At 30.9% G+C, this 15909-nt stretch overlaps 1 protein-coding gene and 1 long non-coding RNA gene across 2 annotated transcripts; both read left to right on the top strand.

Moving 5' to 3' along the window:
• Positions 1–8218: 8218 nt before the first annotated feature.
• On the top strand, positions 8219–13592 carry LOC120081430 (NAC domain containing protein 50). The gene is made up of 4 exons (XM_039036281.1): positions 8219–8626; positions 8943–9232; positions 9497–9739; positions 12613–13592. Exons 1-4 carry the CDS (start codon positions 8392–8394, stop codon positions 13201–13203), a joined length of 1359 nt encoding a protein of 452 aa, XP_038892209.1. The 5' UTR covers positions 8219–8391; the 3' UTR covers positions 13204–13592.
• On the top strand, positions 9746–11991 carry LOC120081431. Its single transcript, XR_005482816.1, has 2 exons — positions 9746–10544; positions 10662–11991. It is a non-coding gene; the product is annotated as an uncharacterized LOC120081431 (long non-coding RNA).
• Positions 13593–15909: the final 2317 nt, after the last annotated feature.

The following is a 15909-nucleotide window of genomic DNA, read 5'->3' as shown; positions in this document are numbered from 1 at the left end:
TTAAAATATAAAATTTCAAGAGCTTTTAACATTTAAATACAATAAATAAATATATAAAAATATTACAGTAAATAAAGATACGAAAAGCGATAGATAAATCAAATTAAAATATACAATGATTTAATTGGATTATAATAAAATTTGTGAAATATAATTATATGAAAGTGATATAATAACATTAAATATTATTTTAATTATGGGGTAGTTACTTGATGGTTGCTTTTTGGAAGGGAAAAAAAGGAAAAGAAAAAAAAAATCATAAGAAGCATGTATCTCAATTTATAGATTAAAGGAAATTGAACGTTGTTTATTTATCATTAAGATCCTAGATCGTAATTTTTTTAAAAAAATATATAATAACTAGATCATCTCCTATTATTGTTTTAATTTTTTTCGTATTATTACTCAAAATTAATGTTTTGAGTTTATTGATACATGATTTTGATAAACCTTTTGTTTAAGTATTCCACTAAACCTTTTGTTTAAGTATTCCACTAAGTTAAAGAATTTTCAAAAAGAAAAATATAAACAATAACCCCAAAAAGATTATAGGAAAAAACTACCTCATATTATATATATAAATTTTATTTATCATAAAATACAAAACTTCCTTTTGTTTTCAACATGTAAATTCCTTAAAAAAAAGTATGACTTTAATATTTCTTTAACATGAGATAAGTAATTTTATGTATGTGAATGAAAATGGCCAATTTAATCCAATTTTGAGCAATTAAATCAAACATTAAATTTAAAAAAATAATCTAATAATACCGAAAGAATTATGTATAGGAAATAAATTTGAAAAACTAAATTTACTAATTTTAAAAAAACCAACAAAAAATCCGAACTAAATCTATAATGATGGATTGAACTAAAATATCTACAATGATGAATTTGGAATTGAGAGGAGAAAGAATCTATAATACCCATACAAAGAACTATGTGTATACAATAATAATTTGGAATTTTTTTTTTGAAAATTTTAAATTACTAATTTTAAATACTCAACAATACAATGGTAGATTGAACTAAAACATCTCCAATGATGGATTTAGAATTGAGAATAAGAAGAATTTGTAATGCTCATAGAAAGAACTATGTATACAACAACAATAATAGGGATATAAGTTTGGAAATTAGCCTCTACGTAGGAAAACAAAGAAGTAAAATTTGGATTTGGGTTTAGATTAAAGATTTCACAGACTATTCAATTTCAAATCACAGAAAGACAATTTATCGGCAAATGCAGAAAATACAAAACGAAGGCCGATGTCACCATTTTTAAGATTTCTTTGCAGAGATTTGAAGGAAAAGTTCGAACCGACATATTGTAAATATGAAGAAATCGAGTGGATTACCAATATATTGTCAAACTTTAAAAAAAATGACGACGTTGTAATGAAGAATGATCGATAAAATTAACTAACTTAAGAAATGAAACAGTATAATAATAAGTAGTAATTAATGTAAGAGATTGGAGGATAGTAACTGAGACGTGATGGTATATGAAAATTTGTTTAAAATTGAAGGGTAATATAGGAAGATAAAGATTCTCCTATATCTCTATTTAATATAGTATAGATATCGATACAAATATAGATAGATAGAGAGGTTAATTTAACTTGAAAAAAAAAAAAAAAAACAATATAAATGGAGAAGTTGGTAGATTGTATAATGGGAAAATGGAGGTGTGGGGTAAAGCCAACGATTACTTGCCTTACAGGTTAAGTGCCAACATCAGCTATCGTGCGCCCTACTCAATCCTCGATTGCACCAAATCCCTTCTTTTTAATTTCTTTTCACACCCACCTTTTAATTACTTTTAATTCTTTTTGCTATTTCCAATTTCATCTATGGATATTTGAAATATGACCATTGGTATTTTTAATTATTTAACTATTTTTGAATGGATAATATATTATTCAAAATTTGTTATTTCTAATGTAACTCTTTTTTAAAAAACTCTTTTTTGTATTTTTTTTCTTTTTTTCAGATTTTGAATGCAGAACCCCACATAATGAAAATATCATTTTATTACTCATTCAAATATCTTCATTTTTACTTTTACCTAACATAAATTTTTTCACCCATATGAACTTTCAATAAGATTTGAAATATTTTCTCGTAGGTCGTCTTCTTTTTAAATTAAAAAATATAAGAATGATAATTAGAAAAAACTTTAAACCTAAACCTAGGGGAAAAAAATTCGAAATTAATTTAAATTTAAAAAGAAAAGAAAAAACCCTCGGGCAAGGAAGATTTCAAGTTGCTTATGCAAAATCTTGCTATAGGTTTATTTATTTATTGTTTTTAAAAAAAGACTAAAAAATCTAACTAACTAACTTTAACCTAGGAGAGAAAAAATTGAAATTAATTTAAGTTTGAAAAGGAGAAAAAAAAAACTACCAGAAGATTTCCGGTAAGCATAGATTTCCAATAGGCTTTAAGTTTCTTGTTTTTTGTTTAAAAAGAAAAAAAAGGCTATAGGACATAATTTTTTTTCAACTTAGATTTAAGGAAGGTTAGTTTAAATTGGAACCAAATTCGGGAAAATGGTTCTAAATCTTATCGAAAATTTGTTTTCCTAAAAGTTATTGAGTTTTTTTTTTTTTTTTTTTTTTAATGGCTCCAAATCTTAAGGGAAAATTAATTTTCATAACTTGTAAGTTTTTTTTTAATTATTATTTTTATTTTTGAGATTCTTTAGAAAAAAACAACAACTTAGGGGAAAACCCTATCATATGAATTCGGTTGTAAATTTTTCTAGAAAACTATTTTCCGTAAGTTTTAATTTTCTTTGTAATTACCATTCTTATTTTTAAAATTAAGAAAAAGACTTATAAAAAATGTTCTAAATCTTACCGGAAATCCATTTGAATAAGAAAATTTGTGTCCGATAAAAGTAAAATTAAATCATTTAAACGAGAGACAAAATAGTATTTTCATTATATATGATTTTTCACTCAAAATCAAAAAGTAAAAAAGAGATTGGAAAAAAAGTTTTTTTTAAAAAAAAGATTAGTTTTGTCCAAAAAGAATCTTTAGATGGGAAATAGCAATTTCCTATTATTATTTAGTCATCTATCATAAAAATTATACATCTTATTAGTTATACTTAGATTGACAGTATATTATTTAGTCAAACATTACAAAAATAATACACGTGTTACTATATAGACGAACTTCTTCTTTTTTCTTTTTCTTTTTTTCTTCTTTTTGAAAATGAATTGTTAATTTCACTTTAGCTAATTATTGTGTTACTTGACCGTAGTAGGAATGAGTGTTGCTGCACTCAAAATATAAGAAAATCGATGGGTCCCCCCCCAGACAATTTAAAAATGATTTATAGGGCTTAACTAAATTACAGATAGATCGAAATAAAACTTATAAAAATGGTAAGATTCATACTCAAATTCAAATTAAGGGTGTTCAAATGACCCGACAACTCAAATAACTTGACTATTCAATCGGAATTATAAGAGTTGAGTTGAGTTAGTTTTAATTTTGGATTGGATTAGGTTAGAGTTGGCAAAATTCCCCAGAATCCCCGATTTGACCGGAGATGGGGTCAAACTGAGGACCTCTTTAGGGTCCCACTCCGATTAAATTTTTTAAATATATATATATTATTATATATATTAGGTACCTTAGCTAATTTTTAATTTATCATCTAGTCAAACCCAAACCAAAGAGAATTTTAGGGGAAAAAAAGTAAAAATCTGAGTGGGGAACAAAAGGAGAAACGGGGAATGTGTCCCTATGGGAACACGTTTCCCCGATGGTGAATACCTGCCTCCGTCCCCACCTTCAAATGGTAGGTATGGGACAAGGATGAGGTAAATTTCCCTATTGGGGACGGGAATGGAAACCCCTCCCCACCCCGTCTCGACCCCGTTGCCAACCTTAGTTCGAGTTATACTTTTAAAAATTTGGATTGACCCAATCTAATCTAAATTTCTAATATTATTATAATATATATGTATGTATTATAACTTATAAATATATAACTCACGTATATTTTTATGATGTTTATATGAAGTTTGTAATATATATCTTAAATTTTGCTACTTAACATTTGAGTTTTATGAAATTTTAATTATTAGTATGTGTTATACATAAATTTAAGTATTTTAAGTTAATAACAAGATGTAATAAAAAAGAAAATAAATAAATAATCCAACAACACAAACCAACCCAACTTGAATTTTAAGGGTTGGGTTGGATTGGAGACCTTATTCGGATCATTTGGGTAGCTAATTGGATGGTCTAAAAAATCTCCTAATCCGTTCAAACTCAACTCATGTATATATCCCTAATTCAAACTATTGAAATCATATGGCTCAAATTAGAACGATACTCAAATTATAAGCAAAAGATTGAAGCTTTTACACCCTAGTGACCAATTTACCTATACGAAGAGAAAAACAAAACATAATTTGTAGAATTATAGAAAACAAAGGACATAACTGTAGTTTTAAACATATCTTCACTAATAGGTTGTGATGTTTCATATCTATAGCCACTTATCTTCATTGATAGGTCATAATGTTTCATATCTACGGTCTTTATCTTACTCATATAAGAAATGATACACCACTTCAACCAGAGTAGTTATAATGGAACAAAGAACACGACAATTCCTTTATACATATATCCACTGTTAAATCATGTTGTATCATATTATAGTCTAAATCACATTCATGTAGGGTTGACAACGGGGTTGGGGTGGGAGAGGGAAGGATTCCCCATCTCCATCCCCGTGGGGGTATTTTCCCCATCCCCACCCTCGTCCCCACCAATTGAAGGCAGGAAAAGGGACGGGGATTCCCCGCCGGAGGAAATGTGTCCCCACGGAGACTCATCCTCGTTAAAAAAAAAATATTAATTATATATAATTATACAAATATTTATAAATAATATATTTTTAGGGTATATATATTAAAAAAAATCATCAGGGTTGGAGACAGGGACGGGGCAGGGATACCCTCCTCGTCCCCGTCCCGCGAGAATTTTTGCCAACCCTACAATCATGTGTACAAAAAGATTCATCACTTTGTCATATAACCATTTAGACCCAAAATAATTGTGGCAAGAGGCAAATGACGTGATCGTCCATTCAAACATATTTCAACTGTTAGATTGTGATATTTCATATCTATTGTCTAAATCACACTCATACATAAATAGATATATCATTACGTCCTGCAACTACTTTAATTCAAACAGTTGTAAATATGATAAAATATAAATTTATAAAATTCTAAGACTAAAATAGAAATGCAAAGGTTTTCTTTCATCGTTGATATATATTATAGATTATAGGTTATAAATTAATTTGCTAGAAAAAATTCAGATATTCTAATTTCAACAAAATTTTTAAAATATATAAATTGTTAGGAACTTTTTAAATACAAAAAAATATTTAAAATATTTACATTTTATAGTAAAAAATTTTAAAAGGATAAATTACTTTTGAAATTTTTTGCTATAAAATATAAATATTTTTGAAAATTTTCTATTTATAAGAATTTCTCTAAATTGTTTACATTTTGACGACGCTGGATTTATTATTATTATTATTTTATTTTGCAAAACGGAAGCACTTGACCTTTATCACGTAATCATTTCCCCACAACAAAAATGAAATATATTATGTTTATGAGATAGACATCCACTGATCCACAATTCATTTGTCCTTTTCCAATCATTTATTCATTTTGTGCTGGTTTGAATTTTTTTATTGCTCAGCTAAATAATTGGAGGAAATTTCAAAATAGACTGCTTATTTTAGAGATGTTATTGGATAAACTATTTTAATTTTTTTATAATTTTTCCCTAAAATTCTTAAACTTTACAGTTTAGTCATTTCCTTTGAGAGAAGAAAAATATTAGTTAATTTTTAAATTTATTTCTTATGATTTTTTTAAAAGAAATTAAAATTTAATCTTTAGGATTATAATTAAAATTTAATTTTTATGATTTGATAAAATTATCATAAATAATATATATAGTTTTAGTTTTTATACTTTCAATATATCTTAAAAACTCCTCCCTATCAACCACTACCAAAAATACAAGTTGTTATTATTACTTATTTGACAAAATTATTAATTATAAAGTTTTTTAAAATAAAAACTTTGAGGCGAACATGAGCTTTAACACAAATTACCAAGCGTCGATGGTTTTTTTTCCCAACAATTGAGGAAGTGAGAAATTGAACCATCAATCTTTGAGAAGGAAATCAATATCTTACCTACTGGATTATGTTTAGATTGACCTAATGTATAAACTAATTGAACTACGTCAAACTTGACTTAATGAAAAATATATATCTTTTAAATTACAACTCAATTAAGTCTTTGGTTACCTCATCTATACTTAACCCAACTGGTTAAAACATACTGTCCTCGACTAAGAGATCAAACATTCGAATCTTCCGACCACACATGTTAAACTAAAAACCAAATTACACAAATTTATATTTAATATTTTCTTGAAATTATTTGGAAAAGAGCATAAATCCATGGCATCCTATCCTTCAAGTTAGATTTATTACAATCTCAACACTTTCTTCATTTAAATTACTATGAAAAATACAAAGAGAAAAATGACCATGACACAACATGATTCAAAAGGAGGTCTATTACAAACATTATCTTAATTAACAAATTACTAAAATTTGGAAGAGACATTGCCATATATAAAATATATATAACTAACACTAATAAGAACTAATATTAAATCGCTCTCTCAAGAAAAACTAAAAATAAAAATGAAAAGAACTAATATTTAATCAACAAATACAATTTGTTCTTTTAAAAATTATGTTAAAATAAATACAAACATAAGTATTTGAATGTTTGTTTTCAAAATTGGATAAAGTTGACTAAATAATAAAATAATTACAATCTTAAAGTGAATAAAACTCATTAACTTTATTTCAAAAGCAAAGAATAAGATATACACATACAACTGACATCTTAAAAAACTATTAAAATGTATGAAATTCAGATAATGCACTAAAAAATTAGAGTAAATAAATCATTATATAAAGTGAACTAATTTTGAGAGTTAAATTTCAACCTTTAATCCAAAAAATATCCCTAAACTTTTTAAAATTTCATTTCAATCCTTCAAATTTGAAGTTATTTCACAAACAGATTTTATACACTTTGCCATTAAATTTAGAGACGGAGAGGGTTATACCTACGGAATGCATTAGTGCGACTCCAAAAACATGAAATAGAAAATAAAACTTGTTTAATAATAGGCCTTAAAGATTCAAGTTTCTATCTCACTCATTGTTATACTGGAAAAATCAAAATTTATCACGGTAAAAAAAAAAAAAAAAATTATCCATCAACGGAAGGAATACAATATCTATTGACATGTCGATGTATTTGTAAATCAAAAGACGCAATATCAATATTAAAGACCATTGATATCTCCGACATCTTTTATAAATGCTCGTAAAACATAAATAAAAGAACCATTTTTAAATATAGAAAAATAAAACAAAATATTTATAAAATATAACAAAATTTTAAAACTATCAATGATAGACGCTCTTCTATTCATGTCTATCATTGATAGTTTTAAAAATTTGCCATATCTTATAAATATTTTCAATAATTTCCCTTATTTTTACTCCAAAACTAAATTATATATGTCATTATCTTTATTTATATTAGACTAAATAGAATGATATTTTCTTTAAAGGGGATTTCAAAAATAGAAAAAATAAGGAAAATAATTTGCACAAAATAACAAAATTAAATATTATTTGATAGAGTTCGATAGAAGTCTATCAATAGTAATATTAATTGATAAAAATCTATCATTGATATTATGTGATAGATGCTAATAGAAGTTTATCATTATTTCTTTTTGCTATTTCTGTAAATTGTTTGATATATTTTTTTATCTATGAAAATTTTTCTAACAATAACTTAATTATTAGGATAAATATTTTTAAATATGGTAGACAAAAATATTTCGTTAAGTTAACTTATTTTACTATATTTAAAAACAACCTTAATTATTAATGTAACTAATTTTTATAAATTTTTTAACTTATAAAAATATCTGTGAATAAAAATATTTTATCGATATATCGGTAAAATTGACATGGATATCGATTTTCATATTTTAATCTTTATAAGTGCCTAATTACCAAACAAGAGAAGGATGAAAAGAAATGTAATAAATAAATAAATTCAAAACAAGGCTTGAGTTTTCTCTTTCCCCGAAAAAGAATACCTTGTAATTGAAGGTATCTTTACGTAGTTTCTTCAGCACCAATCAAAGTCTTATCTTCAACCTTTGAAAACCCTAATCTCCACTTCCAGAGCTCGTCTTTCTAATTCGCAAACCCAGTAGGGATTTTCGCTAATGGGTTCTGAAACCTTGACTCTATCAACGCCTCTACCTCCGACGAAGCCCGTCGCTGCAGCAGCAGCAGCAGCAGCAGCCGCACCCACAGCACTAGCTCCAGGGTTTAGGTTCCACCCGACTGACGAAGAGCTCGTTATTTACTACCTTAAGCGCAAGGTCTGTGGAAAATCCTTCCGTTTCAATGCTATTTCCGAGGTCGACATCTACAAGAGCGAGCCCTGGGACCTCGCAGGTAACTCACCTGCTTCCGAACTCAGTTCTCCATCTTGTCTGATTCTTCAAATTTCTGTTCATTTTTGATGTCTATTGGTTTGTTGATAGGTATATTATTGGTCGCTTGGTTTCCATGAGCGTTTATTTCCCTCTGGAACTGGGATTTCTTTTACTAATTAGATTTTTTTCCCCAACCTGCCCCATCTTAAATGCTTTTCTTGCTCTCTGATTTCATGTTTCCAAAGCTTCGATGGTTAAGGCTGCAGTTTTCTTTATTGAGTTCCTGAATCGCGTTGTTTTAATTTCTAGATTTGTTTTTTTTTTGTTATATTTAGGAAAGTCAAGGTTGAAGAGCAGAGACCAAGAGTACTATTTCTTTAGTGTGTTGGACAAGAAATATGGAAATGGGGCTAGGATGAATAGGGCTACAAGCCAAGGGTACTGGAAAGCCACTGGTAATGATCGACCGGTTCGCCATGATTCCAGGACTGTGGGCTTAAAGAAAACATTAGTGTTCCATAGTGGTAGAGCACCAGATGGCAAGCGGACCAATTGGGTCATGCATGAATATAGGCTTGTAGATGAAGAACTGGAGAAAGCTGGAGCGGGAACGGGAAGCTCGCAGGTGAGGCCATCATGAAAATTTGCCATGGGCAGTCCATTTTGTGTTCTTTTGGCGGCTGTGCTGTGCTTTAGAAAAGCAAAGGAATGTACGGATTCTGATACTTGTGAAATATGTTTAGGTGAAGTTTAGAGTTTGAGTGACAATTTTAAGCTTTACTGTTTCTTTTTTATGCACTTGTTTCAGTAAACATAGTGTTTAGATTTGTATGTGGAGTTAAGCTTCTTACAAATCTCTCTGTCTCCTCTGTCCTCTCCTTTGGAGAAGGATGCATATGTTTTATGCAGAGTATTCCACAAAAGTAATATAGGACCTCCAAATGGACACCGTTATGCGCCTTTTATTGAGGAGGAATGGGATGATGCTGGATCAGTTTTGATTCCTGGAGAAGAGATTGCAGATGGTAAAATAGCTAGTCATGATGCACAGTCTGAAAGGAACAGCAATAGTGTGTGTGCTGCTGAGGGTAGTAATAACGGTGCATGCGGCGAAGGGAAGGATGGCATGCAGGTATGTGTTTCTCTGTTCCTCTGAACTTAATAAGGAACTCATTTCAGAGTGAAGCACTGAAGTTTGTTTCGAATCATATGAATAAATGAGTTACAGAGTTGAGGAACTTCTTGTAAAATGCTTGTAGCCACATAAATTGGTAGCCAGAAAATCACATAGGCTGATCGGCAGTTTTTTTTTTTCCTCTTTAAAATGCCCGCATAAAGAAAAATCAGTACCTTTTTTTAATAATTATTTTATTTTAAAATTTATTGGTCATTTCCTTGGTCTAACGCATCTAAAACATTTGATCAACTGTAGGTTTGTTTTCTATGATGCAGAAAGCTAACCTGTTTAGACAGTTAAATATTTCTCAAGTCAAGGATGCTTCTCGCATGCTTAATGTGAAAGATTTTTTTTTGTTGTTGTTATGTGGATTTGGTATATGTGCATTATCAGTATTAACTAAGGTGAATTATTATCGCCATAGTAATTACTTAACTTCACTGCATCGAATGCATAGGGGAGGGGGATTCGAAACTACTAGTCGTCAATGAGAAGTGGTTAAAGAGAACAAGGACCCAGGGAGATTTCCAAAATGCATTCCTTCTAACAAACAACGGAAGTGTGGGATCTTTTATTCCAACAACACCACACCCCCCCAATTTCAAAATCATTTAGAACATAAGAAATTTAAGTATACAAAATTATTTTGGCATTTTTTTCTTAAGTTTTGACCAGAAAACCATGTCTCACCAGGGCAAGAAGCCCCCATGAATATTTGTGAGTGTCCCATAACCTCCCCAAAAGTTTCTCATAACTTTAGGTAAGGAACAAAAACACTGTAATTTCCTGTATTCTGTATCCCCACTAAAGTGGGCTAAGATAAGTGACTGAATGCCTAAGCTGTATATCTTTTTGGTGTTTAACCTGCCAAGAACAGAAGCCCACAGGAAGAATTCAATCTTCATCATGATTTTGGAAGTCCAAACAAGGATAGAATTTTGAGGTCATGGCTATACAGCTCTTGATCTAACCTGCGAGCAAAAGGTGCACAAAGCAGGAGCTGAAAGCTTTAACTTGCAGGCGTGCTTCTTTGTGCTCGTCCTTACACAGCAGCATTTCTCATGGTAGGTACTCTTAAAAAAAGGTAAAAATTTTCCATGGGGAAGTGGAACTTTGATACAAAGACGACATCCTTCCTTGTGCTTCCCCCAAGTCAGTGGATCTTTTGCAGGATAGAGGCTGATCGCAAGGTCACATTTTTCATGGTTGCTCCCTTGCAAATAGATTCTGGACCTTTATACTGTCCTTTAATTGGTAGGTAGCCCTTCCAATTAACATAAAGAGTCTTCTTGATTCCATCATGGTTGGTCATCCGTGCAACCAAAAAAAAGGTCCTCTGACCTCAATTTATCAGTGTTTTCAATTGGAACTTTGGGCTTGAGGTGGAACTCGGAACTTTTGGCTTGAGGTGGAACTACTGTTAGCTACTATTTCGTTGCTGACTGTTTCTTGGTCTAAGCTAACTATGGCTGTGCTAATTGGAGGAGTTTTTTTTTAGTCCTCTTGTTTGAGGCTTGGCTTTCCTCCTCTTTTGTAATTTCATATCATTTACAAATTGATTAGTTTCTCATCTTCAAACCAACAAGAGAAGGAAAAAAGAAAGAAGAAGAAGAAAGAAAGAAAGAAAGAAAGAAAGAAAGAAAGAGGTGACTATCTACTACTAACCTTTTGTCCACACGAGGGCTTGACATCAGCCAAGGAGTTTAAAAAAAAAAAAAAAAAAACTCCTGAATTTCCTCAGTTAGATTCCCTTTATGAACTTGGATACCAACCTGAGGCTTCACTGTTGAAACCGTATGGCTGCATGTTGGGCGTGGGAAATGGTGTATCTATGAGCTAAATGGAGATCACCTTATTCTGTCACACCTGCCAAGTTAAAAGGAGTAGGAGTCTTTAGAACAGGCAAGAATCTGAGGGTATAGCAATCCAGGGAGAATATACACTACCCTTAATTCTTCCTACAAGTGAAAGCCATACTTGCTGAATGATCGAATGGCAGAAAAGTGAAGTCATTTCCACAATACAGAAAACTTTAGAATATATGTAATTAGAATATAAGATTGGCCTTTGTTTCCAAGCTTCTTCTATTTCGTTAGCTCATGGAAAAGGTTGTGCCATTTGGCGTTTGATTCCATTTCCTCTATCTCATAGGAAGATTCCATGATTATCCGTTGCCATAAATAGGAGAATGTCTATTCAAAAATCAATTGGAAAAGAGGGATTCAACCAAAGTTAAAACGTGGAAAAAATGAAGCCTATATTTAGTATTTTCAATTTTTTGGGGATGAGAAAAAAAATGAAAAGCCCAAAGATTTAACTATTTTCTATTTTTGATACAAATCACAATACTTATGCAGATACGATTTGGAATTCAAAAGTGAAACAATAATTATTGTTAATCAATAGTGATGAAATTTTTTATGGTGACGAACTAAATGATGAACTCTTGGAAGTCGATCATTGACTCATTGTGCGAGAAATAGAAGCATTGAATGCAAAATCCTCAATGGCAGACATACTTTAGGAAGAAATTGAATCTCAGTTTTAGTGGACCCAACTATTGTGCCATGGGATGCATCACTTTTTAGTTCACTTCTTTTTTTTTTTTTTTTTTTTGAGAAGATTTTTTTCACTTATCTTTAAAAGTGCAATTGGGTTTGTTTGTGGGATTGTTTTCCGTAACATTTTCCAGGAAAATGCACATTTAATAAGGTATTCATTCATGTATTTTTATCAACGACTTCATGAGAATTGTTGACATTTCTGAATGTTGCCTTTCATTTTTGGTTTCTTGTCCCTAAGAAGTTGCATTTTGTGTTTTTTCCCAGGATAAAGCTCACTTGATCAGTAAAGATCCTGTTATATCGAATGATCCTCCAAGAAACTCCCACAACTTTTTGTTTGTGTGCAAAAGTGAGAAATTGGATGATTATACTCCACCTTCCATCATTGCTAATCCTAAACCCTTCCCGCTAATGAAGTATAAACGAAGGCGGCAAAGTGACCTAAACTCTGAGCTTTCCAAAGGTTCAGAGAACTCATCCATGTCAAATGAAGAGCCCAGCTTATCCGAAACTGCTATTGCATCGCAGACGGATATAACAACGACGAGTGCGACAACACCAACAACAAAAAATTTTCTTTCTACCTTAGTGGAATATTCACTATTAGAATCTGCAGAACCGAAGGATGCTCCAGCTCCTCCACCGGCATTAGAAACCTCAGATCTTAGTTCATCTGTGCATCCAAGCATCCTGAAATTCATCCAAGATTTGCAACATGAAATCCACAAGACTTCTATGGAGAGGGAGACACTGAAGTTCGAGCTGTTAAGTGCTCGAGCCATGATTAGTATCCTTCAATCCCGGATTGTCGTGTTGAATAAGGAAATTAACGATTTGAAGTCGAACTATGATTAATATCGTCTTTCAATCCAGGAGATTATCATGCTGAACAAGGAGACCGTAACGATAATGAAGAAAAATGTCGACAGCCAATGGCTATGCCCTGTAAATTGTTGCTACCATTTTGCTCTTTTGTACTTTATCGGCTTTTAAATCCGGGCTGTTGTAGTAGCTAATGTAACTAGTTCAGTTGTCTAAGCAACTAAGCTATCTGTTGTAAGAGTATCAAATTAGTCGAGCGTTTAAATGTGTTAGAACTTCAGCCTCTGTTGTGAAACCATGTTAGAACTTCATGTTGTGCTATGGCTAAAGACTATTGATGTTGTAACTTCAATTTCTCAGCTGCTGGCATTTCATGAAATAAGGTTGTCATAACTATTAATGTAATCCCCATTTTCAATCCATTGATCTTGTTTTCAACCAATCAACTTTTTTATTTTCCTTTTCTAAGCCTTCTAAGTTACTTAGTTTTCCATGTTTTATTTATTGGGGGCTTTAAAATTCAAGGACCGGATAGATCTTTAAACTTTCATTTATGTGTATAATATATCTGATTTATTCATTTTTTAAAAAATTATAATTAACAAATTCATTATAGTTTTATTAGATAAAAAAAGTATATCTAATATAGATCAATTACTTTTTAGGAGTTTTGAAACATTACATGCTTATTAAATACAAAATTAAAACTTTAGGGATCTATTAGATGTTTTTTTTTTTTTTTTTTAAAATTCAATTATGTATTAGACATTTTTTTTAAAATTTAATTATGTATTAGACACTTCAAAAAGTTTAAAAACCAATAGACACGAAGTTAAAGTTGTTAAACTTGTAATTTAATCGCTACGATCCTGTTTGATAATTGTTTTTAGTTTTAGTTTTTGAAAATTAAGCCTATGAACACTACTTCCACCTCCCAATTTCTTGGAAAATTGTCCAAAATAACCTCCTTTAGTTTTCACATTTAAAAAATAGCACGCTTTCTTAAATCTTGTAGAATTGATTTTTCTCGGGCCTTCCTAGGCGAGATTGGGATGGAGATTGTGTTTGAAACTTAATGAATTCAAATTATCTAGTCGTGTAAGAGGATGAAAATACCACTACTTTTAAAAAGCCCTTCATATACACGGAAACCCTTAAGAGGATCCAGCTCCTTAACTTACCCGAGATATCCTTGCTTTCTCTGTGAAAATTTCCTTCTCCACGGTTATTTTCACCCTTGAGCTTACTTATTTTAGAGGTATTTTCTTCTTTAATTATATTTTTTCATTTTTATTAAAGGTTTCTAAAGCTTATGAATGCATATAAAATATATGGATCGATACTTCTAACCCTTTCATATACAATGAAATTTGGCTTGATGATTGTGTATGTTGCAATATTTTTCCCTTTTTGTATATGTAGTCGTTTATTGATGATTTTCTGGAATTTTCTCATGCTATTTCGATTGAATTTGTTTCAATCTCTTCCGAGATTCGATAAAGTGGGCTCAAGATCGTTTGGATGTATACTGAGATTGAGTTTAATACCTAAGAGTTTTGGAAATTTTGTATACGATCTCGAGGTAAATGTAGCCCGAGTTCATCCCCGAGATTTTATACAGAATGGGACCAAAACCCTAATCTCGTGGCACGTAAGTGTAAATGGCCCGAGTTCTTCATTATTAGAGCACGATCTCGATTTAAGCCAGGTTCTAGATTTATGTGTAATGTTTTGTTGTTATTATGCCTACTTAATTGTTGAGTTGAATGTATGGCTTGTGGTCTGTGTGACAGATGACATTGGTGACTAAGATCCATATTGCTGACTCTGCAAATTTAACTTGTTGTTCTCATCTGGTGAAAACAATCTTGAATATTAAGAAGAAGTTAACACTTAGGCAGTTGTTTTTGTTTAGGCAGATTATTTTTGGCCATTTTTTGGATGTGAAGTTAGTTTTTAATGGGTGTCTGTGTCATTATATTCTACTGTGAGAGATACAAGAGGATAAAAAAGACGTTATTAGTTTTAAGTTGCTAGGAAAGAAAGTTTCTTGTGGTCGGGACGAGTTTAATATTGTGACAGGTTTGAGATATAGTCCTAGGTGTGAAGTTGATTTTGATCAGGACAGAGCTCTTAGGCTCAAGAAGTTGTATTTGGGAGATAGGTTCAATATGAATGGAATTGAGTTGGACAATGATTTCTTGAATTATCAATTTAAGAGCGATGAGGATACGGTGAAGATGACTATTTTTTATTTCATCAAGTTGGCCACGATGGAAAAAGAACGGAGGCAACACATAGAATGGACTATGTTGTGTGTTGATAGAACATAATAGAATATTCATATTGCCCTCTGAAAGAAATAGAACTTAAAACAAATTATTTTGATGACTGGGTCCACATGATATTCACAAAAACTCTGAGTAGATTAGAAGGTGCACTCAAAGGGAAGGTGACAATGTACAAGAAGAAGCCTGCGAATATTAAGTCACCTGAGTCATATAACTTTTATGTATTTCCGTTCACTTTTCAGGTTTGTTTAATCTTAATTATTATTGCTACTTTGACTTTATCATGCATTTATCGGAGGTGTTTGTTTTTTGAATTGGTAGGTTTGGGCGTACGAGATAGTTTTATCCCTTAGCGAATGGGTAGTGAATAGGGTTGATGCAATACCGCGCATTATTCGATGGAGTTTCATATACTCACTTGGAGCAAAGGTGATCCATACACAGGTTT

This window comes from Benincasa hispida, chromosome 7 (assembly GCF_009727055.1).
Source record: "Benincasa hispida cultivar B227 chromosome 7, ASM972705v1, whole genome shotgun sequence".
In the NCBI taxonomy this organism is placed as follows: domain Eukaryota; kingdom Viridiplantae; phylum Streptophyta; class Magnoliopsida; order Cucurbitales; family Cucurbitaceae; genus Benincasa; species Benincasa hispida.
The sequence above is the reverse complement of the archived record's forward strand: the minus strand, read 5'-3'. Positions and strand labels throughout refer to the sequence as shown.

What these genes read in the sequence shown, in the direction of transcription:
- LOC120081430 (XM_039036281.1), top strand. Translation starts at nt 8,392, where the DNA reads ATGGGTTCTGAAACCTTGACTCTATCAACGCCTCTACCTCCGACGAAG. An exon ending in CGAGCCCTGGGACCTCGCAG is followed by an intron (nt 8,627 to 8,942) that starts GTAACTCACCTG and finishes TGTTATATTTAG; the next exon opens with GAAAGTCAAGGTTGAAGAGC. An exon ending in CGGGAACGGGAAGCTCGCAG is followed by an intron (nt 9,233 to 9,496) that starts GTGAGGCCATCA and finishes CCTTTGGAGAAG; the next exon opens with GATGCATATGTTTTATGCAG.